At 32.9% G+C, this 16,616-nt stretch overlaps 1 protein-coding gene across 1 annotated transcript; it reads right to left on the bottom strand.

The window, feature by feature from the left end:
• Positions 1–3,467: 3,467 nt before the first annotated feature.
• Positions 3,468–6,686, bottom strand: LOC114755460 (glycosyltransferase BC10-like). Its single transcript, XM_028944343.1, has 4 exons — positions 6,547–6,686; positions 4,644–4,769; positions 4,352–4,553; positions 3,468–4,232 (listed from the first exon to the last, which is right to left on the bottom strand). Exons 1-4 carry the CDS (start codon positions 6,684–6,686, stop codon positions 3,564–3,566), a joined length of 1,137 nt encoding a protein of 378 aa, XP_028800176.1. The 3' UTR covers positions 3,468–3,563.
• Between the last annotated feature and the right edge of the window lie 9,930 nt (positions 6,687–16,616).

Genomic DNA, 16,616 nt, shown 5'->3' with positions numbered 1-16,616 from the left:
CGGAACAGGCAGAAGGAGAAGAAAGACAAGAACTTGCAGAGACGCGAAGGGAGGCCAAAGGACGACGATTGGTATGTGTTGTGCTTGCGTGGGATGGCGTTATATAAACAACAATAATTAAGTCATTATTATGATCATCCTAGTATAATTAGAGTTCTGTATTTTATTTAGAGCACGATATCTTTTTTTTTTTGTTGAGAATTCATTTACTTTAAGATTTTAAATTGGAATTTTGAGAAAGAATTTTAATTTTTATGTTATTCAGATTTACCTTTTTATTTAGATATGTCTTTTAATTTGAACGTTTAATGAAGTTTATTTTATCATTAAGATTATAATAATATTTTAATTAAGATTAGAATATACCACCCTATAAATAAGTTCTAGCATAAGTTATACTACATCCGGTCCTTAATATAAGACCATGTCTGACTTTTATTTTGGTTCTAAATATAAGACCCCAATTCATTTTGTCTCTCATATTTATACATTTTTTTCAAAGTAACCCTTCTAACAATGATAGTTCTAGTCAATACACTTAATTAGTAAGGATATTTTAGGAAAAACAACACCTATTTATGACAAATAACTAACTCAACTTACTTTCTTAATCTCCTCAAATTAGTCAACTGGCTCTTATAATTACAACCGGAAATAGTATGTATTTGAAATATTTTAAATGAAGGTATTGACTTGAAAAAATTAAATTAATTTTTCTTTTTATCACCATATTCAAACCTAAGACTTCATCCAAGCGTGACACATTTTATGTCAGGCAATACATAAAGCAACTCCCCACGGAATAATAAAAAACAAGACGTGGGATCTACTCGTCAAGTGCTCCCACATGAGGCGCAACTTTTCATGGACACAAAATTTTAACTAAGAAAATATGGATAAAGTTCGATCATAAAATCACATACTGGTCTTATTTATAAGTTTTAAATTTAAAAAGATATATGATTCGTTTTATAAGCTTCAATTTGAATTTATCTTAACATATAATATATTTTTATCAATATTGTCCTTTAATTATTTTTCTCCTATCACATTTTCTCACATATTCTTTTTTATTTTTCTCATTTATTGTAAGGGATATTTGCAAATAAAAGTATATTTCTAATCTATTTATTATTTTAACTAATTTTAAATAATTATTTATTATTTATAAATGATTTTTTGTTGCCTAGAGTATTCTCCCATTCGAATAGTAAGAGACTAATTTTTCGGGATACTGTCAAAGGCCGTAGCGGCGACTCGTACCAACAGTATTTTTTTTCATACACAATGCTCCAAAAATTGAACCAAAGACATAATTTTTAAGATGCATGTGTTCTTTTTACTTGGATCAATATTTATTGGTTTATAAATGAGTTATTTGATTGCCATAATAAGAACTGACAGTAATCATCTTGGCCGCAGGGGAGTCCATCCGGAGCAAACGGCTTGGATCATCACGCGCCAAGAAAAAGCACGAGATGAGTCGGCTGGCTTGTTTCCCAGTAGACCATGATTTTATGGGTATGGGCCTCCCTAAATGGGCTAGCCTAATAGCCTTATCATATTTTTCCTATTCTAATTTCTTTTGGTATAAAAGAGTTCTAATTTTAATGCACTATTTTTTTTTTTAATTTTTTATTTACTAGTCTTTGAAACATGTACTAATAATGCAATGAGAAGTCATTTAAAAAATTAGTAGTCCACTAAAGTTAATATTTTAAAGGGTTAAGAGGTAAACAATTAACATGCATGTATCATGAAAAAAAATTGAATTTGACATTTCCCAAATTGAGAAGCAAAAAATATATTTTATCTAGGAAGAACTGGAACAAGGAATATAATCATATATGCATTTTGAGATTTTCACCCCCCTCCTTTTCTTTTAATTATTTACTTATTTGCTAAAAATGTAATAAATGTGCAATATTTCTGCCAACACGGTAATAAATGTGCTTTTAAGTAAATTAGTCGGTTCAGAAAGCACTTAATTTAATTTATTGTTTATCAATTTAACCATGTTTTTTTTTACAGTGGAGGAAAAATGACAGCGCTGTTATCATAGAGAACCAAAGATTTGAGTAAATTATTTGACATTTGGTGTAGGATAGGTAGTTTTTTTTTTTTTTTTGACCGGATAGGATAGGTAGTTTTCTGCAAAGGAATAGTATCAACACCACTATATCTAATGTTAATAAAATCTATTTATTAGATATAAATGATGAATAACACGGTTTATTGTCTGAGACTCTTTTTTTATTTTGCCAACAGAGACTTAATTATGCTTAGTCAAATCTAAATCGAGAACATAATGTTAATTTATTTATAAAGCAGAAGGGAATAATGAATTAGAGCACAGGGGGAGGAAAGAGAAAGAAAGGTTACGTGAAGCAGAAACATAGGAGACAGTAGAGACACACAGATGCTGTGATCGATTCAATAATGTTGTTAATTATATTATACTACCTTCTATTTTTAATATAGCATTATATTGACTAATTTGGAGAGATTAATAAAGTTATTAAATTATTTTAAAATATTTATATTTATCATTTTTATCCAAACTAATTTGCTTCACTCATAAATTAATATATAATCTATTGATACATATAAATATTTTAGAGTGATCATGTAATATATACTCTAATTAAGTAATTTAGTAATTTTTTTAATCTTTTTAAATTAGTCAACTGGGTCTTTAACAAAAAATAAAATTCAAATGGGTTTTATATTAATAATTGAAGGTGGCAGTTGTTATCATTCCCCTTCTTAACCATAGCATGAATTATTCATGCCTGGACCATGGTCATCAAAACCAAAACCCAATTCACTAACACCTTATCATCACGCCAATCCTCACATTCAAATCCAAATCCCCCTTCACTGGGTTTTCTTCCCGCTGTAAGAAAGAGTATGAGGGGGAGGAATTAATAGTTTTAACCATGTCTGTTACTTTTGGCAAACTTGTCGTAAATCTCAAAAGTTGACTTGTAAACTATGGGCCAGGATTTGTAATTTTCTCAATTAACTAACTATTTGACTACATGAGAGGCAACGTTGTACCCTCTTTTAACTTTAGGGTGCCCAGTGTGTCTTTTGAAAGGAAAAAAAGGGTCCCGAGGCAAAATTAGACTTTAATTTGTTCATTCATCAACTTGGTTTACATAATTGTTTTCGTATGGGTAATTTGATTGTCAAGAAAAAGGTCCCAACATTTAATTTTAAAAATCATATGAAAATCATCGTTATGCCATGTTCCAAGATTCTACGGGACAGTCTGAAAAAGGGGCAGCCTATCACATCAAATGGTGTCAAAGGGCCAAAAATCACAACGAGTGAACGACACAAAGGCCAATGATGTACAAAATGATCATGCCAATTTGAGGAACCTGAGCCAAACAAAACACAAACGAATTTGCAAAATCTTGTTCAATTTGCATTAAATGACAGTGTTGATCTTATTCTCTCAAATATACAAATAAATCTTAATCAATCTCAGAGCACAGGGGCAACAAGTACAACCTGCAAACTCAATTAATAACATGGATCACTCATACCAACCATGTTCAGAATTGTGAAGAATTGAGGCCTAGAAGAATAGGTGCAATCTGCAGCAAAGGACGAAGAGCATCTGACATAAACTTCCTACCAAAAAGAAAGCACATAGAGGTGGAAGAAGCATTACTGGAATTGAGTCTATGAGGAGCAGTGCAGTTAAACCTTATATCGTTCAGGAACTCAAGTGAGATCGAGGCTCTTCCAAATCTCCCAGGGTGTGGCCCAGCCTTGGACCAATCGACCCAAGTGATGGATCTGTTCGAGTTCTCAAGTGAGCAACACTTACTGATCAACGTAGGGATATAATGCTCATCAGAATAACACGGAGGACGACACAGCTCATTGAAAATGGGATAGTAGCTGGTGTCAGATACAGTCTCAATGGCCATTTTTCTATTCATCTCGAACCACTGGGACCCTTTACGCCAATCAGAAATTGTTATTGTGGGTGCCATCTTGGGATTGTATCTGCCTCGCCCAGTTGTTCTTGGATCATCATACGAGGCTACAAAGCCCTGATTCGCGTTAACTAAGAAGTTGTATATTGTGGTGAAGTTGAATAGAGGAATGCAGGTCTCTGAAAGTAACACAAATCTCTCGTTGTAGAAGTCAAGAAGAGCGTTGGCTAAGAGGCGTCTCTCTGCATCTATCATCGAAGCTTGTCCCCATTTTACTGTCTGTAATCAACGCGAAAAGAAATATTAGGAACAAGTTTGAAGTAGGTTCTGGCTATGTCTTCATAATTTATATTTAAGGAGATGTTTTGTCTAGGTGAAGAGCAAGAGTTGGAACTTGCCTTGCTTGGAATTCTTGTTCTGTAGAAGACAGAATCCACAGGCACTGTCCAATTGAACAGAGGATGAGTATGAACATATATGGTGTAGAGCCCTTGGTGTCCTTGGAAGAACGTCTCCCACAAGGGGGAAAGATGAAGAGGTCCCTTGGTCAGGAACATGAAAGCAATCTTAGGAGCATGCTCACCCTGGAATTTCTTCCTTCTAGGACCATTAGAGATCGCCAGAACAACTCTTCATCATCCATACTGTGCATGAGAGGCTGCTGGGTATATAATGCAGATCCACTCACACTTGGCTGAATCCACGGCTGCGGCGGTGGCGGTTCCAGCAGCCTTGGTGGTGACGAAAGGCAAAGTTCTTGTAGGTTGAATGAGAAGCTTTTGTAGTAAACACTGACTGTGACACCTAATGACAATCCTATTACAAAGAAAAAAAAACGAAGAAGATGGATAAACGTTAACTTGGAGCCTAAAAGCTGGGCGACTAATGGAGGGTTCTTCAGTTCATTTCCCATCATGAAAGGAGTGATAGGAAGAACCAGAAGGCGTTTAAACAAGATGGGACAAAATGGCTTATTTGTATTAGGATTTAAAACCACCAATTTCGCTTTGGATGGAAAGAGAGACTCACAGCGGAAATTGAGAGAGCATGCATGTGTTCAACTGGGAAAATTTGAGTCCCGTCAGAGTCTCTTGAGCATCACGGAAACTCTAGATGCTGGTCAAATCCTTCGCCCTCTCATTATTAGCATAGTTAAAGCTAAATCCTCTGTTAATCTAAGTCAATATTGACGTCTTGTTCCATGTGCAGGTGTAATAATACTTGTTTTATCATAAATTATGAACAATTAACTGAAAGATGAAGTGTGCATGAAGATGGTAATCTGCCAACGAAATTACTTGTGCCACTGGGTCAACAGGAATCAGGCCTCTCTCGTTGACTCTTCCATTTTACTCTTCCACACCAATAGAATGATTTTAAGGGGAATGCAAAACAATAATCAGGCGTGATTAGAGGGAAGTTAGGAAGCAAAGCACATCTTGCTTCCTCCTAAAGGATACACGTGTACGAGTATACTAGGAAAAAAATAACCTTATGAGTTGGAACTCAGAAATAGGAGCCTAACAAATAGACTAGTGGCAAGTTGACCCTGGATTGTAGTACCTTCTCTATACTTTGGCGACTTTTTTGATCTTTCAACGATTTGATGATTACTGTACTTGACTCTAGGCCCATACTCTCTCCAGAAATTGCCCAAGTGTAATTGACGGGGGAGGAGAATAAGAAAAGACGGCTTAGAAGAGTGTAGTGCGTTGGATGAAAAAATAGCAGAGACCTTTGGAGGCCAAACCCTAGCTCTCCTAACTGATGTAGCTCGTCTGCTTCTGTTTTCTGTAGTTTTCTGGACCTTGGTCATTTGGTAAACAGGTTACGTCTATTTCTATTCCAATGACTAGATTTTCAAGACAAGACTCCAAATCTGTGCTGTATATAAATTTCAGATAGGGATATTAGCCTGTTCAACAGCCTGTCGGATTTTTGCTCTCAAATGTGCAAAACACTAATCCATCAAAAAGCCGACTAACAATAAGCACCATCTAATTCATGAGGGCCAACGTTTGCATGCAACTGTGCTAGTTTATTGGCCTCTATTTCCAGTGGCATTATTTATCGATCAACCATGCTTGAATTCTAGTATCATGAACGGCCTGTTAAACTAGTGACTTTTAACTCAAACTTCAGCCTATCCCACCACCCAAACAGCATGTGCTTTCGTATAAAAAGTAATACAAGTATATAGTATTTCTCAGTAGCAAAGCAAGCGAAAACTATATGTGTGTGTGTGTGACTTTCTCCTTCAGAATGTAAGCAAAAATCTAGGAAGATTTCCTGAGAAATTCGCTGCAGCGCGGCATGCTTGGCTACAACATCTGTGTAAGGTCAAATGCGAGAGACAAAAAGCATGGAGCTCACAACATGAACATTGATTCATCTCAGCAAGGGACGTCCATGAATCGATTTTTTTTAACTTCTTTTCTCTTTATGGACTGCATTACCTGATGTGTCGGATCTCCAATACACTGCCACAAACGGTAACAAGAGTTGAAACCATTTCAGGAATGCATAGGACAAAATTTTATATTCACTTCTTGCAGTCATCCAATAAACGGTAACAAGAAATTATAAAAGGAACGTCTGCATCCTCTTCACTGAAATAACTAGACTTCCAAGACTGCCCGCAAGTGCTCTGTTGCAAGCGCTTGGAATATTCAGATCCTCGTCAAGATCCTTGTCAGTAAACAGCTCCCTGATCTCAGAAACTTCTTCTGACATGTACACAAGTAGATTCAACAATCCTTCGCCAACTCGGGTGTTATGATCCAAAACCAAATGGGCCAGGAGCACTCGGTTTCAGCGACAGATAGAAGCCCCAATGACCATGTTGGGCCACGTAGAAGCCAACGGATCAGGAAGAAATCATGGAAACTTCGAGAATTAGACGGTGACAGCTCAATATAATAGGCCAAAGGCCGTTGGGGAGTGGTGTGCTGGATTTTGGAACGATTTCCTTCCTGGATAGATTCCCTCTGCTATCTTCTGTACCTTCCTTGCTGCTTCCCTTCCTTTCTGCTATTTCATTACATTTTGCTGTACCGTTCTGTTACATTCTGCAATATTTCCATTTGGATGTATTGAGATTTCTGATAAGCAATATATACAGTCAGTGGCAAAGCGTTTTCATCATATATATATATATACGTTCATCATATATTCGCCAACTCGGGTTCTAAAGGTGTCACCCTGGGAAACATTTTTTAGCGTCTGAAACAGAACCCGGCTGTCTCTGGAATTAAGAAAATTCTATAAAACTCAGGGGCATAGGGAAGTAAATGATCTTGGATCTTTCGCAGTGAACCCGGGAAGGAGCCTTCCCCCGCATTAAAGATTTTTAAATCCGAGCTCTCTAAATTCTCGACCAAACCCCACCAACGTCTGGCTTTTTTCATTTGATCAAATATGATGAAGAAAGCAAGGTGGGCATTTGGATTCACTGTGAACTCACTACAAAATTCATTGTTGATGACGGAGTAACGAAATGCTACTCAAGTAGAGCCTATTTTGTTAGTCAAGTTTAACTCTTCCATTTCATTTGATCGCCTTATTATTATCAGCAATCATTATTTGTCAACCATGATCTGGAGCCCTTTATTGACTTAAAACAATTAGAGTTTGTTGCGCAAAGGGATGAATACTGCCCCATATCTGCTTCAAGCTTACAACATTGACGTTTATCATCGTGAATTTATTGGCCTCACGAGGTGCCATACACAACAGACTTGAACCAAATGGTGGGGATAGAATTGTGTACCATGAGGTCGTGGGCTTACTTGGTCCCCACCATATATATGGTGGGGATAGAATTAGTTAATGGAAAAATTACAAATGAAGAGCCCCAAATATATAAAATTGCAATCTGGGACCTTGAATTTAGAAAATAGCAAATAAAGACCCGGTCTCACTTTTGCAAATATAAAATGTTTTGGAATGCCTGAAATGCCTCTCAGCCAAATGACAAGTTGACTATGAAAAATGATAATTTTACCTTGACGAATGACAACTTCAGTAGATCAAATCACAACTTAATCGAGGGTATGCCAAATAACGAGTCAACTATGGGAAATAACAAGTTTACTTCAACGAATGACAATTTCAGTAAACCAAATTACAATTTAACTGAAAGGCATTTAAGACATTTCACCTATATTTTATATTTGCAAAAGTAGAACGGGATTCTTATTTGTTATTTTTCAAATTCAGAGTCCTCAATCATAATTTTATATATTTAAGGGTATTTATTTGTAATTTTTTCTTAGTTAATTGCTAACTTGACTGATAAATTTTATATATTGGATCTGACTCGCGACCTCTCAAAAACATCCATGACCCAATTTAATGACTACCGCTCGATTCTTAGTGGATCGACGAACGAGTTCATATATACCTTATTTCTTTTAACTAACTTATCCGAGACTCCTAAGAAAGGTCACTCCAATGCACTCAGCCATGACTTCCAACCAGAAAATCCTTCAATCACTGTTTGTTTTTTTTTTTTTAAGTACTGTTTGTATTCTAATCTTATATTTCTGGCTTACATACATTTACTTTTATCATGGAGTTCATTTCACATATATTGTCACATGACCTGTGGTGAGATAATTAAGGACCAAAGTTTACAGGCTTCACGAGAGCTATAATACCAAACAGACATGAACCTAATGGTGCTGAAGGAATCACGTGCGTTCCATGGGGCTTACTTAGTTCCCACCACCACGGGTGACTGACTCTCACAGCGCTGCAAAATTTAATTGCTATTATGTTAGATCTACCCATGAACCCACATTTAGTGAATTTCGTAGTACTATTATCAATCCTTAATATAAGAGTTAGTTGACTAATTTGAATAAATTAAGAAAATTAATTAGGTTAGTTATTTGTAATAAATAGATATTGTCTTCTTTAAAACATTCTTGCTACTCATGTGTATTAGCCAGAACTACCATTTGATGAAATTTTTAACATGTGCAGTTTTTGCTGAGACTATCTTAGAAATAAATAAATAAATATGAAAAACAAATTGGATTTGGAGTCTTATATTTAGGGTCAAATTAAATATCAAACTAAGTCTTGTATGAATGTCCGGAAGTAGTATTACGAAAATAGTTAATGTTTCGGGGTTATTTTCAACCAAATATGTGTTTAAAGTTTTAACCTCCTTTCTATCATAAGTTGTGATATATACCACGTTAGTGCTCATACTTTTTCTCTGCTATAATTCTCCCATTCCTACAACAAAGTGGGCGATGAGTGGAATGAAAACGCGAAGAAGAGGAGATGCTGCATGAGACAATGATGAGGGAAGTCCCTATTTGATCTTATCAGAATCATCACTCTCTCAAGAGATGTGAAAACGAGATAGTGGATGCATAAATAAAGGCTCAGGGATGAGGTTGGCATTGTTGGGCACGTATCGGAAGCAGCTTCAAGTGGGGTTTGCTTTATACTTTATATATAATGGTCAAAAAAGATAAAACCAAAGTGTAAAACGAATTCATCTTCCATTTATATATCTGGAGAGAATACCACCTTTATTTCCCCCCTCCCGTCTCCATCCCACAGTCTTCAATACTTATCTTCAACATTCAGTAGCAGAGAGATAAACGTACGATCTGAGCACTCGATCAAGTCATGACAGAAACAACTTGTCAACTTTATTATAAGTTAGAGTTTGAGGGAGAGATAGAGGCCTTTAATGTATTATATAAATTGTTTCGTCTCCCTCTCCACAAGATGAATGTGATAATTTCATAGGCCGTGGCCTGCAATTATTGGTGCCAAGCTTATCAGCATGACAAGTGTATGCACAGTGTTGTTCTTTTTGGTGTTACCGCTCTTGGACAAAGCTTGGTGTGCACCACTGAGGGGGTTCCAACTTTTCTATCTCCAGAACAATCAAGACAAATTGAAATGGAAAACACATCCCAATTTACAACGTCGTTTTCAAGGGTAGTGCGAAAAACACGAAAACAAAGTTGATATGCTTTGAAAATTTCATGGGTACGTCACATTGAAAAAATAATGTATGCATATAAGTATATATCCTTATATAAATAATACAGCGAAAGTTAATTTTACGCTTATTGCAGGCAACGCAACAAATCATGTTAAATTGTTGGAATAAATTTATTTAATTAATGTATAATTATCAAACCAACCATCAAGATATGATGCATAATTAATTTCACTAACAAAATTTTGAAAAGGACTAAGGCGAATCAAGGACCCTTTCCAAATGCATTTAGTGTATTAAAATATTTTGTGATACGTCTCACATCCTGAAGTATTCTTTTAAGGGATGTTCAACATCTTAAATTATATTTTGGGGCATTTATCATCTTGAAGTATATTTTCAAGTACATTCAACAAATTAAATTATTTTTTAGTGAACTCAATTCCTAAAATGCTGAATGTAAAATTACATTAAAAAAGTATTTTGGAATGTTAATCATACCTGAAAAATATTTAAAGCGTTAGATGTATCATAAAATATTTAAGTAATAGATACATCTAAAAAAATAGTTGATGATACCAGATGCGCATTCACTTTATTGAGAAAGCATAGGTATATATCCTCATGCTCACTCAGCGATTTAATTTCATTAGTTTGTGATGTTGTGAGGAATCTTTTTACTATACTACCTCTTGTTTTAATTATAAAACCTCATTTATAGATTACAAACAAATTCTTATAATTAAGACCAGAGAGAGAATGTTACTAAAGTCTATAGACACGTGGCATTTTAACTCAGCGCATATTACCATGGCCTAATCGAAGTCCCCCTGTTATGCAAGTGATGGTAAAAAAAAACAGGGGAAAAAAAAGGCTCCCGTTGTTATAAGTGTAACTCGTGAAAACAACCAAGCAATGATTTGGTCATTAGCTCACTCCCAAAAACAAAAAGGAACTGGCCATTAAGCCATAGATCTTTTTCCCCACTTTCTTAGCCATATCACCCAAAGCACTGGAAAAAAAGCTAGGCTAGTTGTCAAACCGATTAAGAAAGTAAGTTAAAGATCATTTATTTTCTAGTGATCTACTATACTTGTAGTTGAATAAGGTATTATTTCACAAATAAATTAAATATTCATGTATAAAACAGGCATTATCTAATAAATCAAAGTTAATAAAAAACAAATATGATAAATTGTTATTTCTTTGAAAAAAAATTCAAAGCAATGTCATTTCAAATGCTGCAAAGAGGCCTATAAAGTCTAACTTGATCAGTTTATTCAAAACTCACAATCATGTCTAAAATTAGGGAATTGGAGATCTATTCTTGCACATTATCATAGAGCCTTTTCGCAGGTGTAGCCTACCCAACTATGATTTTGTCTCAACCAAGTTGACAAGACGTAATTGCTCTTCGATGCATGAAGTGGAGTTAAATCGCACTGAAACTTGCCCTACCAAGGACCCGTTTGTCAAAACGTTTAAAATATTTACAAAAATATTTTACACAATCAAAACAAAAATTTTTATATATTTTTCTCATATCTCATAAATCACAATTAAAAAATTACTTATAATTCTAAACAGGCCCTAATTAAACTCTAGTGTAATTTTGAAAGACTATTTAATTAACATGCACCACCTCCGCTTCATTTCTCAAATTTTTATTCACAGTAATATTTAACTTGTACATTGGCCATTTTGGTCACGTTACAGAGAAAGTACTATTACCTGAACAGTGAATTCTGGCATGCTATCAAGAAGTCACATCTTTAGCAAATGAGAATTTATTGGCTTTGAATATTCTACAAATGAACAGATGGTGTGTCTTGAAAAGTCGTCTCTTTATAAATAGACGCATTTTAATGAAAGATTACGTAAAAAGTTACAATAACATTATAAGTTATCTTCATCAAGAAGTCATATCTTTGTACATTAATTGAAAGACGATTTGAAAAGATCATAAAATCAAAAAGTGCAATAATCATTACTACGTCAAATTTTGTAAAAACTCATACGCTTATTATATTTTTTACTAAAAACTCATAACTTGAAAAATAAAACTTTAAGGGAAGTATATGGTGTCAGTTAGACTATAAGTTCCAATTATTTATAGAGATATTTATACATTACTCTCATAATAATACATTTATATCAGTAGCGGAAATTGAAGCCATATTCTTGTAAGGCACGTTAACCTCCCAATCCGACAAGATGTTTATTACTGGAAAACATCGTTTTCTAATTTATTTTCGTCAGATCTTTTGCTTTCCGCAGAAAATATTACGATTTCAAAACATCAAAAGTATAAAATTTAAGAAGATTTTTTAAAAAAAATAAAACAAGATTAATCATCAAAAGTGGTTCAACTAAACTTTAAGAAGATCACTAAAGCTCTCTGGTAAAAAAAAAAAAGAAGAAGAAGATCACTAAAGCTTGTTCAAAACATTAATCAATCATGAGACGATTGTCCAATTGCGCGACGTGTCATTTGATCTTGAGGGCTTTAAAGTATAAAAATTAATACTCCTCCGGTCCTAATATAAGACCCAATTGACTTATTTGAGGAGATTAAGAAGTAGTAAGTTAGTTGGTTATTATAATAAATAAGTGTTGTTATTCCTAAAATATCCTTGCTAATTAAGTATATTGGCTAAAACTATCATTATTAGAAGGATTATCTTGGAAAAAAATGCATAAATATAAGAGAGAAAATGGATTGGATCTTATAATTAGGACAAATATAAAAAGCAAATTGAGTCTTATAATAAGGAACGGAGGAGGAGTATTAACAAGATTGCCAAAAAATTAATAATAACAAATCCTATAGTTGCGATATACTATGCTAATAAAGCCGGAAAAGTTAAAATAAAAGTCTTTGTCCAAAACAAAAGTGAAAAGTGCTCAAACTGTTTATTATAATCCCTCCATCTTTTTTAAAACAACTTTGGACTAGATAATAGTTAAAGACTTATAAATTGAAATTTTTTTTTTTTTTCAAAATATCCTTATTTATAAGGGAGAAGGAGAGTATAAAAAAGAGAATAACAAAATTATTATAATAAAGAGAATTATGAAAGAGAGAGAATGCGAATGGAGAAAGATGATGGTTTGGAAAGTGAGATAATAAATGTACTGGGTATTAAAATAAGTAATTAATGGGAGCAAAATAGAAAATTTGATACAAAAATTTAAAACAACTTATAAATATTACTTATATTTAGAGATAAGAAAGTGATGATAGATGTCGTTTATAAAAAAAAATGGACGGAGTATATATGTAAGTTCATAAATGCTAGTTAAAGCTACTTATGATAATTTTAAATTGGAAGGTAAATAATTAATGGACAAGGAATTCCCCCGCCCTGTGATTATTACTATTTTTTTATTAAAAGTGGAAAAATAAAAATATGGGAATGAATCCTTACATGCATAGTGAAATTATTTCAGTCAAAAGGACAGGCAAATATTTTAATGCTATGACTGCGATTATATTGCAATGAGCACGAAGCCACTGGGGGGAAAAAAGAAAAAGAAAAAGAAAAAAGAGCACATGGACAAGGATGCATGATAATAAAGTTTTTAGTCCATCCTACGTGTCATTTTAATTAATTAAACAAATACTAATTCTCAAAAGTACGTGTTATATCACTTCGTATCTAACTATAATCACTCTCATTATATTTATTGTCATCTGGCAACTGGCATGTTGTTTATCACAACTAATAAGGAAAAAAAAAAGACTAAAAGAGTAATGGGAGGTCATTAAATATCGAGTACTCCTTAAAGCGACGCAAGAGGTAAATATTGAGCTATATATATTTTAGTTGATTTTGAAAGTTTTATAGATGTGTGATTTTATTTCATGATCAACTGATTTATTGCATATAATTGGGAAATTGTTTAAGAGTAATTGTTTGGAAATTTTAAGAGCCATAGAAACCTGAATTTTAACGATTGCAACATTTTTTTTCAATCATATGTAATATATTTTTAATTACACGTGTAAATAATTCTTGTATAAAAAAATTGAATATAGTTGAAAATTGGTTGCGCCAGTTAAAAATGAGTTGCATTCTGTATGTTTGACAAATAAAAATTTTTAAACAGATAATTTTGACAAATTTTTTTAAGGTAAATACACACACATACCTTCCCTAGATAACACAAGAAGGTTTGGAGGGGAGAACACATTGAGTGGGGGAGGGTCTTACACGACGTGCAAGTCGCTCAGAGTGTAGAGTACAGTGAAATAAAGAAGAAGCAAATAAAATATAAAAAACAGTCTTTAATAAGCATTTTTTATACTGAAAATAAAAATAAAAATAATAAATCTACATAAAAATAAATAAAATATTAAATATGATTAAGCAGTATTTGTCCTGTTACAGTTATAGTATGTTTTTTTTTCACAGAAGAGGCAAGCACCATGCTTGAGGTTACGAAAACAGAGAAAGATCAAGCTGTAGGCATGGAGCAAGGAATCTGCGTGCATGGCCTTTTTCATACCAAACAGGGAAAAAGGGAATCCCAATTCCCTAGAGATTTGATTCAGCAGAGATGCCTGATTATCAGGAGGTCGGTACATTGAATTTTGAAGAGCTGGCTTCACAACTGAGTTGTTTAATTCAAAGGCCAAGGGTTTCGAAACATAACTTGCCTTGCAACTATTTGTCATGTATTATACTTCTCTGCTTATGATGGTTAATGTAAAACCTATAATTAATTAATTTGAGTATATTAATGATATTACTTAAATTAATTAATATGATTTTTTTTTCTAAAATAATCTAATTTTTTTCTTGATAGAAAGTATCAATATGATTAATTTGAAAAAAATTGATAAACATGTAAAATAGATTTCACATATAAAATTAATATTAACTCTCAAATTAGGTTCTACATTAAAAACTAAATGACTGTATGTAAAGCGTGTATGTATATATAGCTTATGAATATTGTTGCTATAATAATTGAATATACTGAATCATTTATACATTAATCTATATCTACGTGTACATATACAGTCTCGTCAAAGCTACTGGTTTGGAAACAAAAAAATTAAAACCATTTGACCTCAATATATAAAAATAATAATAGGCTTATCTTAGACTCAATGCCTAGCACATAGAAAATGGTAGTTTTATTATAAATAAGGATATTTTAATGCCACAGGAGGGAAACAAAGGTTTCTTTGGAAGTAGGGAAACGGTCCAATATTGATTTTCATTGTTTATAAGAATGTGGAGTTGAATACTAACCTCAGTCCGAAATACAAAAGTATGAGAAGGGATTTATTTTGATTTTAAATATAAAATATCAATTCATGTTTTTTATCAAATTTATAATATTTTTAATATAATGCACTTGGTTATAAAGAGTGTTATGAGAAAACCAACACATGTTTATTATAAACAATTAATTTTAACTAATTTTTTCAGTATTTATAAATTAATTATTTAATTCTTACATTAATAACTCAATGGAGTATAATTAATTAAAAAGTTGAAATACCACTTCCAGTCGTTAATATAAGAGCTAGTTGAAAATTTAATTTGGTTATAGATATAAAATTTTAATCCATTCTGCCTCTAGTATTTGTCTATTTTGCCCACCTAAATAATTCCATAGTGATTGCATGGTTAAGGAGTCTTTATCAATAGGTAATTTCGCTGCACATTATTAATAAGAGTATTTAAAAAATATCATATATTATTATAAATAATTAATTTAATTAATTTTTTTAATATTATGAATTAATTAATTATTTAACTCTTATATTAAATATTATTAAAAAAAAAAAAGGCAGGAAGACAAGAAGGCAAATGGGGGAAGGAATAAACAAGGCGGGAAGGAGGGTGAAAGGGGAAGATATAATATTAATTGGTTGGTAGTAAGTAGGTGAAGAATGAAGACAGACATGGGTTTTCAACGGGGAGGAGAGGCCTAAGCTTGCACGGGCGTGGAATGGGAGAGTCAGATGCCAACATAGCCTCGACACACTCTTCTTCGTGCCCCCCTTGTGCCTGCCTCCCCCGCTTCGTTACTTTTCAACTCTCAACAATATTCCTGCCTCCCCGTCTATTCTTTTCCCTTCATTTTCAAACTATCACTTTTCGTCTCATCCCATCTCTCTCTCAAATCATCCCTCTCTCTCTACACACTCTCTCTCTCTTCATTTTCCATTTAAGGGTTTTTTGGTTTGATTTGGATTGGAATGTAAGATTTTTATCACGGAAGAGAAAATACTCCTCCCTTGTAAATATAAAATTTAGTTAATGAGTTAATTTTAATTATAAATGTAAGACCATCATTCATTTTATCTGACTTATAAACTATATATATATATATATATATAATCCAACGTTATGTTACATAAGAGTATTATAAAAAAATTATATCATATTTATTATAATTAAATTATTTATGTAGTTTTCTTAATATATTATAATTAAATTATTTATGTAGTTTTCTTAATATACTCAAATTAGTTATGCATATTGTCTTTATATTAAAGATCATAAGGGGACAGGATTTCATGGTCTAATCTCTTGTCTTCCATATTAAAATTTTCTTTCTCACAATTAATATCTCTATTGGTTGAAACATTGTTATATTTGCACGTTAAATTTTTATCATCAAATGGTAGAGTATTTAATTTTCTTAAAAAATCATAAAATATTTATATATTAATT

The sequence above is a fragment of the Neltuma alba genome, unplaced genomic scaffold, assembly GCF_004799145.2.
Source record: "Neltuma alba isolate B1F8T4 unplaced genomic scaffold, ASM479914v2 tig00010270_pilon, whole genome shotgun sequence".
Classification (NCBI taxonomy): Eukaryota; Viridiplantae; Streptophyta; class Magnoliopsida; order Fabales; family Fabaceae; genus Neltuma; species Neltuma alba.
The sequence above is the reverse complement of the archived record's forward strand: the minus strand, read 5'-3'. Positions and strand labels throughout refer to the sequence as shown.